General features: G+C 49.3%; 10 protein-coding genes across 10 annotated transcripts; 7 read left to right on the top strand and 3 right to left on the bottom strand.

The window, feature by feature from the left end:
* Positions 1 to 314: 314 nt before the first annotated feature.
* Positions 315 to 1599, top strand: N7503_001309 (Glucose N-acetyltransferase 1; the record flags this gene model as incomplete). The annotated part of the gene is made up of 3 exons (XM_057060856.1): positions 315 to 798; positions 852 to 1489; positions 1561 to 1599. 3 exons carry the CDS (start codon positions 315 to 317, stop codon positions 1597 to 1599), a joined length of 1161 nt encoding a protein of 386 aa, XP_056924818.1.
* A 225-nt stretch (positions 1600 to 1824) lies between these two features.
* Positions 1825 to 2193, bottom strand: N7503_001308 (uncharacterized protein; the record flags this gene model as incomplete). Its single annotated transcript, XM_057060855.1, has 1 exon — positions 1825 to 2193. The coding sequence occupies one exon, from the start codon at positions 2191 to 2193 to the stop codon at positions 1825 to 1827; it is 369 nt and encodes a 122-aa protein (XP_056924817.1).
* A 1687-nt stretch (positions 2194 to 3880) lies between these two features.
* N7503_001307 (putative ABC multidrug transporter) lies at positions 3881 to 8511 on the top strand (the record flags this gene model as incomplete). Its single annotated transcript, XM_057060854.1, has 7 exons — positions 3881 to 4335; positions 4391 to 5714; positions 5767 to 5976; positions 6022 to 6634; positions 6681 to 7159; positions 7207 to 7973; positions 8025 to 8511. The coding sequence occupies 7 exons, from the start codon at positions 3881 to 3883 to the stop codon at positions 8509 to 8511; spliced, it is 4335 nt and encodes a 1444-aa protein (XP_056924816.1).
* Positions 8512 to 8663: 152 nt separating this feature from the next.
* N7503_001306 (putative MFS transporter) lies at positions 8664 to 10284 on the bottom strand (the record flags this gene model as incomplete). The annotated part of the gene is made up of 4 exons (XM_057060853.1): positions 8664 to 9290; positions 9445 to 9881; positions 9941 to 10049; positions 10099 to 10284. The coding sequence occupies 4 exons, from the start codon at positions 10282 to 10284 to the stop codon at positions 8664 to 8666; spliced, it is 1359 nt and encodes a 452-aa protein (XP_056924815.1).
* Positions 10285 to 10563: 279 nt separating this feature from the next.
* N7503_001305 (uncharacterized protein) lies at positions 10564 to 11784 on the top strand (the record flags this gene model as incomplete). The annotated part of the gene is made up of 5 exons (XM_057060852.1): positions 10564 to 10777; positions 10822 to 10889; positions 10937 to 11213; positions 11327 to 11478; positions 11530 to 11784. The coding sequence occupies 5 exons, from the start codon at positions 10564 to 10566 to the stop codon at positions 11782 to 11784; spliced, it is 966 nt and encodes a 321-aa protein (XP_056924814.1).
* Positions 11785 to 11895: 111 nt separating this feature from the next.
* On the top strand, positions 11896 to 13300 carry N7503_001304 (FAD-dependent oxidoreductase; the record flags this gene model as incomplete). The annotated part of the gene is made up of 5 exons (XM_057060851.1): positions 11896 to 12267; positions 12315 to 12600; positions 12649 to 12948; positions 12992 to 13073; positions 13126 to 13300. The coding sequence occupies 5 exons, from the start codon at positions 11896 to 11898 to the stop codon at positions 13298 to 13300; spliced, it is 1215 nt and encodes a 404-aa protein (XP_056924813.1).
* Positions 13301 to 13615: 315 nt separating this feature from the next.
* Positions 13616 to 15287, bottom strand: N7503_001303 (uncharacterized protein; the record flags this gene model as incomplete). Its single annotated transcript, XM_057060850.1, has 5 exons — positions 13616 to 13706; positions 13770 to 14308; positions 14360 to 14986; positions 15041 to 15068; positions 15115 to 15287. The coding sequence occupies 5 exons, from the start codon at positions 15285 to 15287 to the stop codon at positions 13616 to 13618; spliced, it is 1458 nt and encodes a 485-aa protein (XP_056924812.1).
* Positions 15288 to 16199: 912 nt separating this feature from the next.
* N7503_001302 (putative plasma membrane antiporter) lies at positions 16200 to 18262 on the top strand (the record flags this gene model as incomplete). The annotated part of the gene is made up of 7 exons (XM_057060849.1): positions 16200 to 16254; positions 16306 to 16374; positions 16433 to 16533; positions 16808 to 17193; positions 17240 to 17288; positions 17335 to 17854; positions 17913 to 18262. The coding sequence occupies 7 exons, from the start codon at positions 16200 to 16202 to the stop codon at positions 18260 to 18262; spliced, it is 1530 nt and encodes a 509-aa protein (XP_056924811.1).
* A 238-nt stretch (positions 18263 to 18500) lies between these two features.
* N7503_001301 (MAPEG family protein) lies at positions 18501 to 19093 on the top strand (the record flags this gene model as incomplete). The annotated part of the gene is made up of 3 exons (XM_057060848.1): positions 18501 to 18505; positions 18552 to 18844; positions 18894 to 19093. The coding sequence occupies 3 exons, from the start codon at positions 18501 to 18503 to the stop codon at positions 19091 to 19093; spliced, it is 498 nt and encodes a 165-aa protein (XP_056924810.1).
* A 522-nt stretch (positions 19094 to 19615) lies between these two features.
* On the top strand, positions 19616 to 21124 carry pgxB (uncharacterized protein; the record flags this gene model as incomplete). The annotated part of the gene is made up of 5 exons (XM_057060847.1): positions 19616 to 19951; positions 20003 to 20170; positions 20221 to 20394; positions 20445 to 20690; positions 20744 to 21124. The coding sequence occupies 5 exons, from the start codon at positions 19616 to 19618 to the stop codon at positions 21122 to 21124; spliced, it is 1305 nt and encodes a 434-aa protein (XP_056924809.1).
* Positions 21125 to 21523: the final 399 nt, after the last annotated feature.

Raw genomic sequence — 21523 nt, 5'->3', positions numbered from 1 at the left:
GTAGGTAGCACTTGAATTCCAGAGTTCGAAGATCTGCCGAGCCGTATATACTGTGGATCCGCCAAGAATTCGGCGTGAAGGTGATTGAAGCAACCTTGGAAGATGCGCCTATTGCCTAGACATTTCAAAAGTGAACATCATTGCTCCTTTACCATAGAGATAGCCCTAAAGGATTTACAGTACACAATCCTTATGGATACCTTCAACTTCAAAGTAGCCAATTTCCAAGTTGGAAGACTAAAATAGAACCACGTGATGATAACATTACGACAGCGCATCGCATCCTACGACAGATTCAAATCTGTCCACAGATCATGGCGATTAAAAGCTCTGCATTCCCCTATCGCCGGGGCTCGAACTCTTCGGAGAAAGACTTCTTCGATATTCCCGATGAATCCATACCGGCCATTGCAAAGCGCCAATTACGCCGACCGCGCACATGGATCACGGTGGTGATCCTGTTCTTCCTACTCCAATGGCGCTTTCGTGAGCGCTCTCCACCCTCCGGACTCCCTCATATCAACTACAACAAGGTAGACTGGTCGCGCTATGCTTACGCATCGTATGCGACCTCAGAAACCTACCTCTGCAATTGTGTGATGGTGTTTGAGGCACTGGATCGACTCGGGTCCCGCGCAGAACGGGTGCTGTTCTACCCCCAAGAGTGGGACTTGATTGTCCAAAATGAGGCAGATCGCACCAGTCAACTATTGTTAATGGCCCGAGACAGATACAAAGTGCAATTGAGGCCGATCCTAGTTGAGGGGATCAGGATTGACCCTAAAGGAGAGGAACATGGTGCGTGAAGACTGAATGATCTTACAATCAGAAGCTGACTGCATCTACAAAAGGATCTTCCAAGGCGGAATGGGACTCTAGTACTGTCAAATTGAACTCCTTTGGTCTACTGCAATATGATCGGGTGATCCATCTTGATTCCGACATGACCCTGTTGCAGCATCTGGATGAGCTGTTTTTCCTTCCGAAGACCCCCATTGCCATGCCTCGTGCATACTGGCTCCTCCCTGAGATAAACACCCTCTCATCGCTCATGGCCGTTATCGAACCGTCCTTCCGTGATTATACCGATCTTCGGGAAGTTATCCAGCCCGCCCTTTTTGGTCAAATCGACATTAATACGACCGATAAACGATATGACATGGAGGTGTTGAATAGTCGGTATGGGGAGAGTGCCATGGTACTTCCACACCGACCCTATGGGTTGCTCTCGGGAGAGTTCCGCACCAAGAATCACCGGAGATACCTGGGCACCCATGAGGAGTGGAATCCCGACAAAGTGCTGGCAGAAGCCAAATTCGTACACTTTTCTGATTGGCCACTGCCCAAGCCTTGGGTGATGTGGCCGCAGAAGCAGCTGGCCGAGATGCAGCCCGCGTGCGATATTAAACCAGGAACCCCAGAAGAGAGTGGCTGCAGGGATCGTGAGGTGTGGAAACAGCTCTATGACGACTTCCGGCGCCGACGAAAGGTAAGATTGCACATTTTCCAACGGAGCCAAAGAGTTGTATCTGGAGGAAGTTGGTTACTGATTTTGTGCAGGATATTTGCAAGCTGCTCAGCTTCCCGGCTCCGATTTGATTTTATGGCCTCCATGAGCGAGTGAGGCCATATTGTACAGTATCGTATCAAGTGAGATGGAGTGGTGGCATTCCTCAGCGTTCCTGTCCTTTTAGGAACTACAACCTGTACAGTATGGAATACAACCAGTATATATCATCCTGCCCGTTATTCGAACTTGAATGGTATCGTATAATGCCCTAGTGTAATGCAAAACACCAGCCCATGCAGGATAGACAGTAAAATCTAGGCATACCCCATGCCTTTCCTCCACCATCCCCAAACTCTCCTTTTGGACATCAAGTCCCCGAACTCTTTGACACTTTCCACCTCGGATAACCCACTCCCAGGAAGGGGGAGGGGATACTCATCCCCCTCCGGCGCCAAGAGACCCGGCCGCGTGACAAGCTGAAAGTCCTTGTAACGCAGCTTACGCACCACAGACACCCATGACTCAACATTGGTCTGCTCCTGACCCTCCACGTACATGATCCCGGGACAACCGCCGGAGCGTAGGAGGACGAAACACTGGTGGGCATCGGCGGCACGTTTTAGGGCGGCGACTTTCTTCCGGGAGGTGATGTGGTGGGTACGGATTAGGGCGTTGAAACGCATTGAGTGGGCATTTTGGTCTTGACCGCAACGATTGAGCAGGAGTAGCTGATCCGTAAGAGATGGAGCCTGATGGTTTGATTAGTCAGCAATATGCACCTTTTCGATGATCAGGCAATAATATATGGAGCTTTTTGAATTGAACACCCTCACTCACCACATTTAAATAATGTCAAGAAGCTATGTAATGGAGTACAGGCCCAAATATCTTTTTGCTCACGCTACTCTGTAGACTACGCTGGAATGTGAAGGTGATTAAAGATTGATACTCAGTGAGCCAACTTTTCTTACCTGGCTCCAATGAAGCATTGTCTCATATATTGACAAGAATGAAGCGAGGTGATGCGATGTCCTTTGATATTTGAGATATCATTCTTTGCATCACAATTTCAGTGCTATCTTTATTGCGACTAGTCATAATATATATAGTATTATCGAACATGTCATCAAAGAATCTGCAATCAAGATAGATCGCCAAGATAAATATACATATATAATTATCTACAGTACTGTACAATACATTATCCTGAGAAGATATTGTTACGGCTAAGAGAGCTGGGAAAGTTGTCCTGGAAGTAGTCAAATCTAATCAACTGTTTGCTTACATATTATTGTCTCTGCTGCTTGCTACATACCTTAATGTCTCAAATATAACCTTGACAAACCCCTGCTATCAATCCATGCCCAGGTGGATGTCATCATTGGGAAGGCACGTGAGATCCCTCGACAAGAGAGTTCCCTTTCATCTCCTTTTCATTTCCTTTTCATTAGCCTTTCGTTTCCTACTCAACTAGGGTTTTCATACAATTTCCAGTGGATTAAATGACCCCCGATACTGCGACCAAAAAGCCCAGAAGCATCCAATCAGTTGGTCGCGGATAAGCAAAGGAGCTATTGTGGGCCTCAATCGAGATCGACATGCAGACCTCGGGATTTCACGTCCGGTCGGAGAATTATGGATTACTCGCAACTCTAGCCATGATAGCAATTTCGCATGCGATGCCTCCAGTCCATTGTTTGTAGAATGGCATCATATCACGAGGCGATCGGCAACTGCATGCACCAGATTTATAACCACGCCGCTGAAACTCCCACCTATGTCATTGGCTCTCACGGTATGGCACTCGACAGCCATCAACAAATTCTTCACGAGCTAAGCGCCTTGTCAACAGGATAAGTATTCTTTGGTTCGACCCGCTAATTCTGTCTTGCGAATGGCTGGGTCCGGTGGAGCCTCTCCTCTTGGCTTCCTGATTCCGCAAAACTTTCGCCGCGGTCTCCGCGGGGAGCGCCAGACTTTTGTCTTCACTCTAATGAGCTGCTAGACTCGGACAAAATGTCCAGACAGCCGGTTTTCTGATGCCTGGATCCCTCGTGGTGTCCACGGACCGCTATTGCTGATTGGCCGCGGTCGAACCGCTGGAGTTCAGATCTTTACACCGTCCATTGTCGTGGGCCCACGGCCTCTTTTTTCCTCTGAGCCCCATCTCCCCGTGGCGGGATTGGCCATCAAAGAAGAGTCATAAGACAACTTGGCTTCCTTTTTGGGATGATAGACCTGATCAGCAGAATGTATAAAATGAAAAATCTGACAATGACTGTTTCTTTTCCCCCATTTCAAGTTCTCGAAAGATGCAGGATATTGTGTCTGCTCATATTGCTTGACACCAACTAGACAACAGGGTGAATCATGCCCGCTCCTCTCCACTCTCGTCTTCATCCTTCCTTTGCCCCTGGGCAGGAAGAATCGGCCTCGGGAGCCCATGGTCCGCGAGTCCATGTGTCCCATGAAGATGAGGATGCGATTGCCCATATCCACCGCACTCTGACTGACAAAAGCCACCCCGGAGCCAGCCATCAATATTCAGAACCTCACTCGTCGTTTGATAAATTTTTAGAGGAACAGGTTCAGAATGGTAAGAAACGTGTCAATATTGGAGTGTCCTTCCAATCCGTCTCCACTTGGGGCGAAGGTAATGGCCATGGCGACGTGAAGACGTTGGGAACAGCCTTGTGGCGTACCCTCACACTGCAGGATATATATGAATGGACCATACAGCCATGGCAAACAAAGAAGAAGCCCCAGGAGGGTCGCCCTTTGATCAGAGACTTCTCGGGAGTGGTGGAGAGTGGGGAAATGATGCTGTAAGTATAATCTTGATTGATTGAATCTATATCTAGCGAATTAATAGTTTGGTAGAGTTCTGGGACGCCCAGGAGCTGGCTGCTCATCGTTCCTTCGAACCATCGCAGGGCATCACTCGTCTTTCTTGGGAGTGACAGGCTCCATTGACTATTCCGGCCTTAGCCCCGAAGAAATCCGCAAACACTATCGCAGTATGGTGGCATATGTGCCCGAGGATGATGTTCACTTTCCGACCTTGAATGTCAGACAGACCTTGGAATTTGCCTTGCAGAGCAAGACCCCCAAGCGTTTTCAAGGACGAATCCCGCGCTACTTGGAGATTTATGGCCGAGTCTTCGGTATGACCCATACGATGAACACCCTCGTTGGCAACGAGTACATCCGGGGTGTTTCGGGTGGCGAGCGCAAGCGTATCTCGATCATCGAGTCACTCGCTACCGATTCGTCGGTGACATGCTGGGACAACTCCACCCGGGGACTGGATGCTTCTTCTGCTCTGGATTATGCTCGTAGTCTGCGCATCATGACAGACACCTGTGGAAAAGCGACACTACTCACGCTATATCAAGCTTCCGACGCTATATACGAGCTGATGGACAAGGTACTGCTCATTGACGAGGGAAGGATGCTCTTCCAAGGCCCAGCACACGAAGCCAAGCAGTACTTTGAAGACCTGGGATACGAGTGTGCCCATATGCAGACTACCTCGGACTTCCTAACCAGTATTACGGTTCCGGAGAGACGCAGGTTTCGTCCTGGATGGGAGAATCGGGCTCCCAAGGGTCCCATCGAGCTGGAGGCGGCATTTCGACAGAGCGTGGCATTTCAAAATATCGAGAGGTCTATCGAGCGATATGAAGAGCAACGAACTGGGAAGTCCTGCGCCACCAGCCATTGCGATTCAGAGTGTGATAGCGTGGAAGATATTAAGCGGACCATGCAGAGTGATAAGTCTCGCTTTGTGTCATCCAAGTCACCATATACCATCTCGCTGTTTCGCCAGATTGTGCTCTGCAGCCAGCGGCAGATGTGGCAGCTGAAGGGTCACATGGGACCGTTGTACATCAAGTTGATCTCTGCAGTGGTCTATGGACTGCTGGTAGGATCCATGTTTTATGATCAACCCCAAACTACTGAAGGGATGTATTCGCGAGGAGGTGTTTTGTTTTACTCCTCAATTCTGCTTGCCTGGTTGCAGATGTCGGAACTGGAAGATGCCATGCAGGGGCGTGATATCCTGAGTCGCCAGAAAAAGTTCGCATTTGTGCGACCCAGTGCAGTCTGTTTGGCTCGAGGTCTACAGGATATGGTGGTGAGCGCACTTCTCACCTTTTTGTACCTGATTGTCCTCTATTTTCTGTCTGGTCTCCGCTCAGAGGTAAGTGAAAGAATATTGTTCATCCATCCGATCCATCAACTGACCCGAGTAGGCGGGGCCATTCTTCATTGATTTCCTGTTCATCTACATGTGCACCATCTGCCTGACATCGCAGTTCCGCGTGTTTGCCGCCTTGTCGAACAACTTCGAGGTCGCATTACGCTATTGCGGCGTATCTGTACTTTTCTGTATTGTATTCGGTGGCTACGTCCTGTCTGTCGACAAAATGATTAAAGATGTCCCTTGGGTGGGCTGGCTTGCAGTAAGTAAGCAGTCCGTTCTGAAAATCAATGCTAATGCCATTTAGTATACCACCCCGGCTTTGTATACATACGAAGCGGTCATGGCAGCCGAGTTCCACAACGTGAATTTCACCTGTGCCTCTGGATCGATTGTTCCATCGGGATCCAATTATACCGACGTCGCATATCAGACATGCGCGTATGCTGGCAGTCGAATTGGCAGCACGGTGGTGAATGGCGATGACTACCTGGCCGCCCAATTCGGATTTCATTACAGCCATGTGTGGCGGAACTTCGGCATTCTCTGCCTTTTCACAATCACGTTTGTGATCCTCACTTGCTGGCTGAGTGAAGCTTTGGAGTGGGAGCTGGATAGCGTTGGGCCAATACAGTACGCATCTTCTGGTTGGTTCCAACGAAAGAAGAAAGTAATTCAAAGATCCGACGAGGAAAAAGCCCCTGTGCCCACGGATCCAAAGGCTGCTCCAATTGCATGCATGGAAGGACATCCGGGGCAGACGTTAACCGCCACAGAATCCACGTTCACCTGGGCTGACCTGGAACTCAACGTCCAAATCGGTAAAGAATCTCGCAAATTATTGAACAGAGTTTGCGGCTACTGCAAGCCAGGGACTCTGACGGCGCTCGTCGGAGCATCGGGCGCTGGAAAGTCGACACGTAAGATCACGGTCCATTCTACGCAATAAAAAGCTAACAATGATAGTATTAACTGCACTTACACAAAGACAAAGTGCTGGTACTCTGACCGGATCTCTCTATGTCGATGACCAGCCCATCGATGGATCCTTCAACCGACAAATTGGTTACTGCCAACAGATGGATATCCACGACGATAGCAGTACTATTCGTGAGGCTTTTGAATTCTCGGCTTTGCTTCGTCAGAGCTGCGAGACTCTGAAAGAAGAGAAACTTGCCTACGTCGAAACGGTACTGCAAACACTGGATCTGGAAGACCTGCAGAGTGCCGTTATTGGATCCTTGGACATCGAGAAGAAGAAGCGTGTCACAATTGGAGTTGAGCTTTGCGCCCGACCCAGACTACTCTTATTCTTGGACGAACCGACGAGCGGACTGGACAGTCAGGGTGCAACTAGTATTGTTGGATTGCTTCGACGTTTGGCAGACCAGGGACTCGCAGTCCTTTGCACCATTCACCAGGCCAACCAGCAACAGTTTGAGGAGGTAAGTCCTTATTCTGGTTTGATGTATGCTCACCACTAATGACTCAGTTTGATCGAGTTCTCGCCCTAAGTCCTGGTGGAAGTACGTATTACTTCGGGCCCGTAGGCGAATCGGGCCAAGCCATTTTTGATTATTTTAAAAAACACGGAATCAATCCTGAAAATATCACAAACGCTGCTGATTTCCTTATTGAGGTTGCAGTCAGCGGTATGAAGGCATCTGGTCTCAGCTGGGCTTCTATCTGGCGCAATTCTCCAGAGGCCGAGGACGTTCGAAAGACCATTTCTGGAATTCGCCAACAGCACAATCATGCAACTTTGACTGCACCCTCCCCACCTACTATATACCAACAGACCGTTCTTCTTACCCAGCGGACTTGCCGTCAATTTTGGAGGACGGCGGAATACCCATACTCGCGTCTCTACTCGTCCTTCCTTCATGCTCTCATCAACGGCCTCACGTATCTTCAGATTGGAGATAGTGCCACCGACCTGCAATCCAAGGCTTTCTCTTGCTTCTTGGTTTTGATGTTGGTGCCCGAGTTCATCAACGCCATATCCATGCGCTTCATCATGAACCGTGATGTCTGGCTTGCGCGAGAAGGGCCAAGTGGAGTGTATAGTTGGGTTGCTTTCAGTACAGCCCAGATCCTGTCCGAGATCCCCTATGCCATTATCGGTGCGGTAATCTTCTACGTCTTGTACTACTTTATGGTCGGATTGCCCTTGGGCTTCGCAGCAGGATACAGTTTTCTGATGTTTTTCCTGTTTTTCCTTTTTGCCACGTCCTGGGGACAGTGGATTGCTGCCTTAAGGTGAGTCCATGCCGCGATTCCAGCATTCAAGACGATAACTGATCTTATTAGCTCTGACTCAATGGTGGCGGCAACTTTGATGCCCTTTTTCATTATCATGTGTGAGCTATTTAACGGAATATTGCGTCCGCATGACCAGATGCCTGCTTTCTGGAAGTACACGGCGTACTATACTACACCATTCACCTACTGGATTGGAGGAGTTCTCACAGCCGTCCTTGGTGGGACATCGGTAATCTGCGACGAGAGCGAGCTTACGTTGTTTGCGAGCCCACCAAATATGACCTGTGGCGAGTATGCCGGATCCTGGCTCGTTGAGAAAGGCGTTGGATACCTGTTCGACCCGGAGAGCACTGGTACTTGTGGGTACTGTGAATACAGCCGTGGCGATGACTACCTGTCCGGCATTGGTTTAAATGACTCGAAGATGTGGCCGTATTTCGGCATTTTCCTGGGTTTCACGATCGCGAATTACCTTATGGTCTACCTTCTTGTATACGTGCGATCAGTCATGAAGCCATTTTGGAAGTCTGGATGATCTGCATTGAAATCACATAATATCAAGTCACAAAAATGTCACAGACACAAAATGATCACAGAGTTTGAAGATAGTTTACATGCCCCTAGACCGACAAATGACCAGGTGAGAGCGTGCATCTAGAAATCTTAAGGATTATCTCGTGAAGAACATTAATAAGCATAGCGAAAGCAAGTATTCTCCTTATCCGTCAGTCCAGCCCACTTTATTTGATCGATGAGAGCCTCATTCACAGGTCCCTGTTTCTGATCTCGACGACGGTTTGCCCAGCGGTAGTACAAATACAATACCACAGTCACCGCCGCCGCCGCAGCCTGCGTCGCAAGAACGATGATCTTCGCAGGACGATAACCCGGTGCATCGCGCGCCTGGAATGTCTGCGGGCCGATGATGTTGCCCACGGAGAATGATCCTGCGATGAGGGCACTGGCGAATGCCCGCTTCGTATGTCCGGCACAATTGGCCATCGTCCACTGATACAGAATGGGTAGGGTGGCCACAATAGCGTTGACAAGGTAAACACCGATCAGCACACCAGCCTTGTTCGACTTCGGGATGAATGACATCATGGCTGCGCCGACGATACCCGGGATAGTACAGAGGACATTCCAGGCCCAGCGGTTGGATGTCCTGCGTATCCCGAATCCGACTAGCAATGTGAAGAAGATACTGACTATGCCGGAGGGTGTGTTCAGGAGTGCGGAGATGGGACCTGAGAACCCGAATCCTGCAATCAGAGTGGCGGAGTATGTGGTGATCACCCCGCTGGACACCGAGATCTGGTAAAGTTAGCTTGAGAGCGAAGAAAAAGGAATGGGAACCAACCAAAATGGTCGTGATGACCAAGAGCCAAAGCTGCATATCCATTACCGCTTCCCTGATTTGTTCCAGATTCAACCTGGAACTCCACAGGCCAGTTTGATTATGGCTTACATGCTGGAGAAGAGTAGTCTTTTCATCATCAGTTAACCATGAGGCTTTAAGCGGCGTGTCCGGGATGAAGAAAAAGGTCAGCGCACCCACGACGCTGGTGATCAGACCCAACATCAGGAACATGATGCGCCATCCATCCAGCACTGCACTATGGACATGTTGGAACGCAAACGAGAGAATGCCACCTAGGATCTGAGCAACACCCATTCCCATGTACCAGAAGGTAAACCTTGGAGCCTGTTCACTTCGCGTGTAGTACTGACTACTCAGCAACATCAACGATGGGCCTACCGTTGCCTCGAACGCGCCAAGAAACACTCGTGCAACCAGCAGAGTTTGATAGTCATGAGCACCTGCCGAAGCCGCTGCAGCGACACCCCAGAAAAATACGTTCCCACCGAGCCACTTGGCAGCTGGGATTTTCTGCAGGCAGTAGACTGCAACCCGTTAGAACCGAGAGATGATCCACCAATGAAGCAAGGAGCTGAACACCTACCATTCGGCACCTCGGCAATCAAATAAGCAATGAAGAACCAGGTAGCCGCGTTGGAAAACTCATTACCGGTAAGTTTGAGATCTTGCTTCAGTCCCATTATTGCCGCGTACTGGTCTCTGTTAGGGCGGCCATGTACCACCATTACAAGATCGACTCACATTGAGCATGACTTTGTCAAGGAACTGTAGAACGTAGCAGCAGAACATATAGGGGAGTACGCGGCGGTCGATCTTGCGTCGCAGTGCGATCAGATCCACGCCAACACATTCAGTGTGGGTCTCGAGATAGTCCACTGCATCATCGCGGCGGTGCGCAGCCTTAAGGGCCTGGTTGGACTGATCCATGACAAGAATGGACGATGGTGGGACAAAAGGGCGTAGGATGAGAGAGAGGTGGAAAACAGAGAGAGGGAGAGCTGAACAAGCTTCAAGTGTGGCACAACGTTGAACCGAGGACGTTGCGACACCCACTCTTGACACACCACTCCACCACTCTTGCTCCAGGCTCACGTAGCTACCCAGACCACTCTGGATCGGATTTATGTCTACCCTTTGCGCAAGGGGGTTGACTGAGAAGATATCCACCATTCCCTCGTTCATCTCCCAAACTCCGGGTTTGACACGATGGGATGGGTGTATGGTGCTACGCCTGAAGTGCAAGCAGCATCACAATACCGGGTGATTCTCGGAGTGTGTATCAGCCTCACTGTTTTGATGGTAATTCCTGTGTGTTTACGACTATTTCTCCGGGCTCACGCGAGTCGACTTAGGGCAGCGGACTATGTGATGGTAGTGAGCATGATTTTGAGTATCATCTACAATGCCTTGTGTATTGCTCGTGAGTATCCATTCCCCAATCAACACACGCGCTCTTTAGGACAGAAATTCGATATGGACTCGGATTGCCCTTGTCACTTCGACCAAAGGAAGATTTACCAACCTACACCAAAGTAAGTTTTTTTCACAAGATCCACCAGACCTCCATTAACAGATGTAGCTCAACTACGCAGGACGCCCGTTCTATCAATTGGGCATTGCAGGATTAAAGGCGTCTCTCTGTCTGAGTTATCTTCGCTTGCTCCAGGTCGTAACATCGAAGAAGATCTATCGCGCACTGATCTGGATTGTCATCGTGATCGCAACGTGGGGACGGGGACACCTTGTAGGGGCTCTGATCTTAGTCTTTGATAGTACTCCAGTATGGTTCCCTCCCATCATCATGAAATTGGCTGATCATGTTCAGGTTCAACGAGCATGGAGTTCTTCTGTCCGTGGTACTTGTCTGCCTGTTGGTGCCACCTTCTACGGACTTGTCATCTTAATCATCGCTTGCGACTTGGTGGTTATCTTCCTATCCCATTGATCTTGCAGCTGAACATCAAACCAGCCCAGAAGGCTGGTGTTATGTGCCTGTTTTTGCTAGGTCTCCTCACCACGCTCTGCTCAATCCTCCCACTGACTCAGATCAACCGGGTGGCCTTTGGGGATGGGAAATCGGCGATGCTGGTCTTATGGGGGACGATCGAATTCAATGTTGGGGTAGGCGGGCTATTTTAGCAAACGGACCTGTTCACGCTGACGACCCTTTAGAACATCGTCACCTGTGTGCCATATCTGACTCCGCTGCTCAAGGGCTTCGTGAAAGACTTTCGTTTGATGGGTCGAAATGAGTATCATAGCCATGGGAGAAGCTACACAATGGGAGACTTTGATCAACGATACGATCGACGATCTGATGTGTCGAATGGCTCTGGTCCAAATGGGGAAATCGTTCTTGGTGAACAGGTCCATGAGGGGGCTGAGAAGACGCTGGCTTATCGTGTAACCAAAGGGGAGATGATTTGAGATCTGACTGAATGAGTCAGGGAGAAGTAGCCTCAACAAAATGTACAACTCTTAAAGGGAAGTGCCAAGTGTGATTCATCACATTCCACAACTTCTCTCCTTACCAACACCATGTCAACCCCTCCAATTCTCATCATCGGGGCTGGCATCAGTGGCCTCATCCTAGCTCAATATCTCCAACGCCGCGATATTCCATTTGAAATCTTCGATCGCGATTCCGCATTCGATGCAAGAAGTGGAGGATGGGGACTCACGCTCCACTGGGCCCTCCCAGCCCTACGACAGTTACTGCCCGATCATCTAGTTGCTCGATTGCCGGAGACGTTTGTCAACAAGGATGCAGCAGCCCGCGGAGACATGGGACGCTTTCAATTCTTCGATTTAAAATCCGGTAGAGCCCTTTACGACGTTCCCGCCGAAGAACGGATTCGCGTTAATAGAGGGCGATTGCGGGAGTTGTTGACATCTGGACTGGATATTCAGGTATGTTGAGGCAGCTCGCTCGAAGGGATAATGACTGATAATCTCAGTGGAACAAAGACTTCGTCAATATCGAGTCGCTGGAGTCTGCCATCACCGCTCGCTTTGAAGATGGCTCATCTTGTACCGGATGCCTCCTCGTTGCTGCTGATGGTGCACGGTCGCGCGCCCGGCAGATATTGTATCCTCAGGGCTATGCGATGAATCCACTGCCTGTACAGCTTCTAGGGGCATCTACACTCTACACGAGAGGACAACTGGGCGGTGCAGAGTCGATCGACCCGTACATCTTCCAAGGATCTTACCCGGACACCGATGTGTTCTTCTTTTTCAGTTGTAAATTTATCCAGCGCGACTGTCTTTATTGGTGCTAATACATGAAAGTTCTGGACACTCCGAGCAATTTCCAAGACAGCAGCAGAGATCAGTATCTCTGCCAGGTTATTGTCTCTTGGGCTGACCAAAAGGGCATCGCTTTGCCTTCTGGAAATACGGATCGCATCGCGCTGATGAAAAAATTGACTGATAACTGGGCCGAACCTTTTCGCTCCTTGGTACATAACCTACCCGAGGACACTGAGCCTCGATCAATCCGCATTGAGGATTGGATCTTTCGCCCCGGTCAGCGCGATGGGCATCCTCGAGCCATACTCATGGGAGATGCGGCGCATACCATGACTATGTGTGAGTAGCCCGCCCATGTAATGATGATAGCTAATGAGGCCAGTCCGCGGCGAAGGTGCGAACAATGCGATCGTAGATGTCTTGGATCTGGTAATGAATCTGAATCTCAATACGGAGACTCCGGCGTAAGTTTCCCTTACCATGATATTGAACCATGCTGATCTATTTGCTACTAAGTGCATTTTCACCGGACGATCTGGTGGCTTTCCTCGCAGCCTACGAGAATGAGATCTTCTCACGCGTCGAGCCCAGCTTTCTTGCATCCCGACAGGCTTGTCTGGATGCACACGACTTCACAAAGATTGAGGGTAGTCCGCTAGTGACTGCCAGGGTGCTGAACAGCAGAGACTAGAATTATCAACGTTGCCATAAGATCGAACAAGGCATCAATCTCAAATCTCATCAATCAAGTTGAGAGTATCGTACTCAAAGCCAAGGTCGGTGTCGATTCAAGTACTCTTTAACAAATGACCAAACTGGAACTAAAGAGCCCAAGTACGACGCTACACTGGCAACAAAGGATGCCATCCCTATTGAGGAAGAAGAAGCATAACGGGTATGGGAACTGGAAATGAAATCTGAATAGTTTTCTCTAAAGAACACCCGTTTATATGTAATCTAGAACGCGAAAAGAAGCAATCCGTAGCCGACTCGATGCAATCGTACATTAAACCTTCAACATCTCTAGTTCCAAGTCAACCTCCACACAGGTGCTTTCCACACACTGTTTCCTGGCATTACTTTGGGTTGGAAGAAACCTATATAAGGTTAGCATGATCTCATACAAGAACCAAAACTCAGAGCTGGACGGGAGCACTCACGCCTGATACCGCTGAATACTACGGACCTCCTGATCCACCAACGCTTTCAATGCAGCCTGGATATCATGAACAAGACTATCACATCGACTCTGCGTAAAGTCTTCCCGCAACACAACTCGCATCATGCTCATTTTCTCACAATCTGCCGCCATGGTGTAAGCAGGAACAATCCAGCCCCGTTCCCGGAGCTTATGCGCCAGAGAAAACTCATCGAAGAGGATATTTTGAGTAGAACCGAGACGGAATGCGACGACGGGTAAACCATTTCCAGCGCCATCGCTCATGATCGTGAAGCCCATCCTTTTGAGCTGCTCGGTAAAATAATCGGCTGTGTTGGTGAGGTTGGTCATGATGGCCTGGTATCCACGTCGACCGAGACGGATCATCTGGTAATACTGGGCAATGATGTGCGAGGCGGGCTTGGAGAAGTTCAGTGTGAAATTCAGCTGATCCGCTCCAAGATAGTTGATATTGAAGATGAGTTCCTTCGGAAGGTATTCGGGTGATCGCCAGAGAGCCCATCCGATACCGGGATACACCTAAACACTGTCAGAATCCAGTACGAGTCCAAGGGTTCCGGTCTTGCTCACCAGTCCATATTTATGGCCGGAAACATTGATGGACACGACGTTGGGCAGTTGGAAGTCCCACACCAGATCTGGGTTCACAAACGGAGCGACAAACCCACCACTGGCAGCATCCACATGAATCGGGATGCTGAGTCCCTTCGCAACCAGGGCGTCATTGATACCTTTGACATCTTCATACTGCCCCGTGTACGTCGTTCCCAGAATAGCGCAGATACCAATGGTATTCTCATCCACCAGCTCGACCGCCTGGGCTGGATCGATCACGTATCTCGTCTCTGTGCATGGGACCAGTTTCTCATCGATCTCGAAATATCGTGCTGCCTTCTCCCAGCAGACTTGCACCCCCGTGCTCATGATAATATTGGGCTTAGAGGTAGCTTTCCCTTCTGCTTCCCGTTGGTTTTTCCACCGTTTCTTCATGGCGAGGGTGGCTAGCATGATCGCTTCGGATGAGCCGATACACGCGGTACCAATTGCCGTGGACTCGCCATCTTGTTTCGGGGAATGAAACAGGTTGGCGAGCATTTTCAGACAGCGTTGTTCGATTTCGACGGATTTGGGGTACTCTTCATGATCAATGACATTTTTGTTCGAGGATTCGAGCATCAGCTTCTCGGCTTCGTCTTCCTACAAGGGTTTAGTTCAAATAGATCCAAGTAGTAGACTTGGAGAAAGACCTACCATATACGTTGTGACAAAGCTCGCGAGACTATGCAGGTTAGTTGTCATCCTGGAACCTATCCAGACATGCTTACTTTAACATAGGATTTCCATCAAGAACCAGATCATCCTTGATCATACGATAGGCAGTCTCTTTGGGCATTTCATCGTAGGGAAGTTCATCGGCAGGCATATGTTCGGATGCGAACCGAGAGCCATAGACATTGGTGCATCCCCGAGAAAGTCGCTTGAACGGCATTGAGTCCATTGTGAAGAATAGTCTGATGATATATCGAATGGGACAGGAATACAGTTCTCTTATATAAATATTCCATGGGCCTCAGGGGTTCTAGAAGTAGTAGTCCGCAGAACCCGATCTCCGAGCCAAGGGAAAATCACTCATACAAGCTAGGGTAATCTGCTGTAGTCAATATGAGGCATTTCTTCGAGAGTATGAACTCGTGCACGATCGGCCTTGAAATTATTTTAATTGAACCTGTTCGTTGCTCACAATGATTCCAAGACGATGTTGACTGCATATACTATACAGTTCAAGCTCTAACCTCTAACCTCTAACCTCTTTAACTTTAATTCATATCTACGGAGCCAAGCTTTTCTAGAAAGTATTTGTGCTGCGCCAAGTCTTTGCGATCGAGAAGAATAGAAAAAGAATCACTCCTATCCCTGGATCGTAAACATTTTTAATGTCGATCATGCGGGTCGATCTCCCTGGGCAAGGGGGAGACATTGGCTAAGCCTCATCAGTGCAATTATTGAGGGAATATGCACGTCCATATTTCACATCTACATCAACCGCCCTGGAGTTATGTACGGCTGGAGGTGGAGATTGTCACAATCAACACCATTGGATAATGAACCCTACAGGTAAATGTCTCATTCTCATCAGCTACCTTGTTGCTCAATACGTCAGTCGATGGAGATCCTTCAAATGTCGTGGTTCGTTATCTATGACACGTCACGTCCCTTGACAGGGATGCAATCAACACCTATACCGGTTCTAATGAAGGGCGCATTCCACACGGTATCTGCAATCATCTCACGCTACGTATCATATCTGTCATTGATCCCTCATGAAGGTTTTACGCCCAGGCTACCAACCGAAACTGACCCTTGAGCCTGGATGATTTTGCTCACGTCGTGATTTTTTTTTTCTCAAAGGATGCTTCATCCGATCCTCGATATTAGCAACTTTAATGTGATTCTGACATTCTCAGGTAAGCCTAGCCTCATGAGGAGATGAATGGATCTAACAATTGGCTCATCAGGAATATATTTACTGGTTTTCGCCGTACTTTCCCTCAAGTTAAAGCAGAGATGGTACCTGGGTGAAGCTTGTGAGTCCACCAACTCGCAATATCCGTCAATTGCAAGAAATTTACTTTTGCATTGCAGTGCCATCATTCGTGATCGGGGTCATTCTAGGTCCCGTTTGCGCCAACTTGATCGATGCGAGACGATGGGGTGGTCATGTTGAGGAAGGTCAGATTGCCTACGTGAGTGATCCCATCTAGGCACTTTAGATACCCGTTGCTGATCGATCAGGCCTTGACGCGACTGGTCATTGGCATACAGATGGTCAAAGTCGGATATGAGTTGCCGAAACAATATCTGAGGCAAAAACTGGTCGAGCTCACCATTTGCCTTCTGCCGCTGATGGCATTACAGTGGCTGGCAACATCAGCTTGTATTTTGTTGATGATTCCACATTTATCCTTTGTACGTTGTCTGCTTGTCGCCCCCCAGAGGTATGGTTGCTAACGATCAAAGCTCACATCTTTGATCATTGGATCATGTGTCATCTGCATTGATCCCATTCTTTCTCAGGCCATTGCCAAAGGGCCCTTTGCCGACAAGTATGTTCGACGCCACCTGCGAGAGTTTATCTCCGCCGAGGCTGGCGGAAATGATGGCTTTGGCTTTCCGTTCTTATTACTCTCTATTTCTATTCTACGCTATGCCGACGTACCGCAGAGTGGCACGACGAAACGTGACTGGATAGGAGCAACAGACACGGGGCGATTAGGGGGCGATGCTGGTCGTGCATTGGCACACTGGGCTGTCGAGGGCGTGCTATACATGATAATCATGGGCTCGGGATATGGGTTGTTGGTGGGATTCGTGGGACGCAAGGGCTTGAACTTGGCGTCGAAAAGGTGAGCGCCCCACAATAGGATCATGGACAACAGCTCATGGCCGCAGGCGATGGATCGATAGAGAGAGTTTTTTCATATTCCCAGTGGCAATCGGGGTAAGTCGTCTAGTTCAACATGATACCAAGATACTAACATCGCTAGTTATTCATTGTGGGCACCTGTGGGTGCTTTGGATCCGACGAGACTCTGGCCTGCTTTATCGCCGGATGTGCATTGAACTGGGACGGCCTTTACCACGCCGAAGTCGAGGCGCGACATGATTCCTTCAACTCGGCCATCGAGGTGATTTTGAACTTTGGCACCTTCATTTTCATCGGGATCAGCATGCCTTGGGACCAAATGCACCTGCCCCAGGTAACGGGTATCACGATCTCGCGCCTCATTACTCTGGGGATTTTACTATTGCTGTTTCGCCGTATCCCGGCCATCATGCTTGGCTATCGTTTTATGCCAAAGATCTGCCACTCGTGGAAAGAGGCGTTTTTTATGGGCTATTTTGCACCAATTGGTACGTTCACTATGGCCCTCTTCGCTGCGTGGCTAGCCACTAACCTAGTAGGTGTGGGAGCCATCTGCTATGTGGAATATGCACGTCGACTGCTCCCTGATCCTGAGCAGAGCGATAGCGAAATCAACCGGTTGACAGCCGCCATGATTCCTGGTTAGTACTGCCCATTTATCCTTGGTCGCTAGGTCGCTCTAACATGTCCACTGTCCAGTGGTTTATTGGCTGGTCTTTTTCTCCATTGTGGTTCATGGACTCTCGATCCCAGTCCTAAACGGCATTTACAAGTGGCTGCAAGTCCCTGCCATTCGAGATCATCCAGTTGAAGTCATGCTTCTCTCCGAAAACGAACCAATCCCGAACAATAGTGTAGTGGATCGCCGCGTGCACTCCGTTATATTAAACAATCGGTTTTCTCGCAACTTGACTATGGATTCCGACGAACACGACGAGCCAGATACGATCATGTTACGCTCCCGGGAGCAGGAGGATTATGCGGAATCGTCGCGGTCTTCCACGAAAGGGTCTCTGCGTGAGGTTGAACAGGAATGGCATGTGGTTTAGTTGCGTCGAGTGTTTTCACTAGGAACCCGGCTCTTTCCCATAAACATTTGATCAGTTTTCCAAGATCTAGCCAACATTTCTGAATAATCGAGCATGCCCACAATCGGATCGGTAGCAAAGATCCATTATGATCCCACTCCTCGGCCCCTGAAGAACATGTGCCGGTCGGCGATCACTCGGCCCCAAAAGCCCAATCCCAACAACAATTCCCAATCCAGAACCTTTCACCCTGTCAATAATGTCGTAAGTGACTAAGATTTCTGCACAGTCATGTCGTTAATATTCTCAGTTCTATTCTTACAACAATTGGTCTGCGCGCCGCTCCCGGCGAGCAGGTCCCCAATCACGCCGCGACCCTGCTGTTGGCCAACTGGGCTCTTGCGTATGCGCTCATGAGTACGCGCTTGACCAAGATTTATTATGGTATCGACAACAATGTTGCCCCACGCGAGAATCTGGCCACATTTGGTGAAGCTGCTGTCAAGGCTGGCAAGCTTGATCGACGGACGCTAAACAAATTGAAGCGTCGAGAGGCGGCGCATGCCAACGCCGTTGAGGGGTACAGTCTGTTTGTTGCTGCGAGTGGGTTTACCATCGAGCAATACTTGAATTCGACTCTGACATGACACAGTTTTGACGGCAGCTTATGCTGGTGTTCCCAGCGAGACCATCAACACGATCGGTGTGTGGTATACCTTGTCTCGGATCGCGTATAGTCTGTGTTATACATACATTGAGAAGAAATCGCTCAGTTACCTTCGCTCGGTGACTTGGTGGTCCGGTAACATCAGCTGTATCACTGGTCTGGTGCTTGCGGCGAAGAAGCTGTGAATGTTTGGATATAGTACTGGATAGCCATGGAACCAGAAGTCATAAACACTCGGCATGTACGTTAGTAACTGGCGCCGACGGTCTAGTGAATAGAAGTATAACAGCGAGGTTTCTCCGAGTAAAACCGGAAAGACTAGATCCTTGCTGATCTTGGGTTGATTGGTGGAGAAATCCTTGCAGACAAGACGGTAGAATGTGTCCCGAACAATACCCAACGTGTGAAGAGCTAAAGTACCTAGTTCCCCACTCCCCCACGCTCTTCACTTGGCAAATGCGGAGAGAATATCCACTAAACCGACTCACAGGGCACACAATACAGTGCAGAGCTTGGCCATGTCCCTGTTGATCAATGCCAATAGAAAAGTTTGTCTCTGGAGATTTCTACAGGCGGAGAAATCTTGTCAACCCCGCGTATCTCTAGGTTGGCGGGAAAACATCTCGAAATGCTGGAGAAAAAAGGTATAAATCTCTTCGAGATAGCCATCAGTCAAGTCTTGCCACATCGATTCAATTGATCCCACGATGAAGCTCTTAGCTCTGGCTGGACTCTTTGTGACCGCTGCGAGCGGTCTGGCTTCCCACGTGATCTCAGGGGCACAGATCATTGCTGCCAATGACAAGTCGGAACTAAGGAATGTTGGCGCGTTTCATCAAAAATATCCGGACCGTCGGACCGTGACTATTCGTTCGTCGAAGAGTGACAACGATGACGTGTCCAGCGATTTTCTCTGGGGTATCAAGCAAGCCAATCATGGAGGCCGCTTATTGCTGGAGAAAGGCAAGACTTACGTGATTGGAAAGAAATTGGATCTGAGCTTTTTGAATGATATTGAGGTTCAACTGGAAGGAGAGATCAAGGTATGTATTGACTAGAGCACACATCTGGGTCACCAGGCCTAACACGTGCAGTTTACCGACAACATCACCTACTGGCAAGCGAACAACTTCTACTACTCTTTCCAGAAGTCGATTACCTTTTGGGTCTGGGGCGGTCAGGACATCAAGATCTTCGGACAGGGAACTCTCAATGGTAATGGCCAGAAATGGTACGATGAGTTCTCGGGCAGCCAGATTCTGGTAGGAACCCCCTGGTATCTGTCTCGAGGCGAGGTACTGACCTGCTATAGGATCCCGATAACACCTTCTACCGGCCAATCTTGTTCTTAACCGACAATGCCACGCGAGTCAGCGTGGAAGGAATCACACAGCTGAATTCGCCTTGCTGGACGAACTTTTTCGTTCGCACCAACGACATTTCCTTTGATGATGTGTATATCCATGCGTATTCGACCAATGCTTCGGTATGGGACCCAGTCTGGGGATGAGTCTGTGCTGGTCTAACACTGGATAGGTCGACGCGGCGAACACCGACGGCTTTGATTCCTACGTCGTGGACGGACTCAGTGTCACCAATACCCGGATCGACGTCGGAGATGACTGTTTCTCGCCCAAACCCAACACGAGCAACATCTTTGTGCAGAACATGTGGTGTAACAACACCCATGGAGTCAGCATGGGTAGTATCGGGCAGTACTCGGGCGAGATGGATTTCATTGAGAATGCCTATCTCGAGAATATCACCCTGTTGAATGGACAAGTGAGTTTTCCTTCGCCGATCTGTTGTCACAAAACCCGTCCTGATCAAGACAGAATGGAGCTCGCCTGAAGGCGTGGGCCGGTCCCGACGTAGGATACGGTCGCATCAGCAATATCACGTATCGCAACGTGCAGATCCAGAACACGGATAAACCGGTGGTATTGGATCAATGCTACTTTGATGTGAATGCGACCGAGTGTGCCGCGTACCCATCGGCAGTGAACATCACGGACATTGTGTTCGACAACGTCTGGGGCACCTCATCAGGGGCCGAAGGCAAGGTAGTGGTGGATCTGACCTGTTCCCCCAACGCGGTCTGTTCCAATATCCACCTGTCGCGGATCAATTTGACGAGCCCCGCGGGAAGTCCTCCGGAGATAGTCTGTGATGGTATTGAGGGGGATATTGGAGTGAACTGCACAAATTCCAGCTAGATCAGTGGGAGGAAAAGGGGTTACCGTACTTAGTTCTCGGGGTCAATCTCCCAATGTATCGACATAAGAAAAAAATATCCGAGTAATGCCAAGAGAAAGGTGACCGTCCCCACAATCCCGGGGGAAATGTGAAGCGAGAGCATCAGACTGGCGGGAGATAATAAAGGCTTGTTGACCAATTCATTTATCCCCCAAGGCTCACGGCCCAACGGAGCTTTGACCCAGATCCACGTGAGCCATACAGTAGGAGTCATACTTGCAACTAAGCGAGAATAACGTGGCTCAACGCCACGTTTGGCGCCAAGTGGCAACAAGCTTATCATGTTCTAGTCATGACTTGGATGCATTTCTTGCTTTGGTGGTCGTATTTCCGGGGAAAAGGCGAGATCTTTTGTTCGC

The sequence above is a fragment of the Penicillium pulvis genome (genome assembly GCF_028828015.1).
Source record: "Penicillium pulvis strain IBT 33274 chromosome Unknown contig_12_segment0_segment0, whole genome shotgun sequence".
In the NCBI taxonomy this organism is placed as follows: Eukaryota; Fungi; Ascomycota; class Eurotiomycetes; order Eurotiales; family Aspergillaceae; genus Penicillium; species Penicillium pulvis.
Note: the sequence above shows the minus strand (reverse complement) of the source record. Positions and strands in the feature narration are given on the sequence as shown.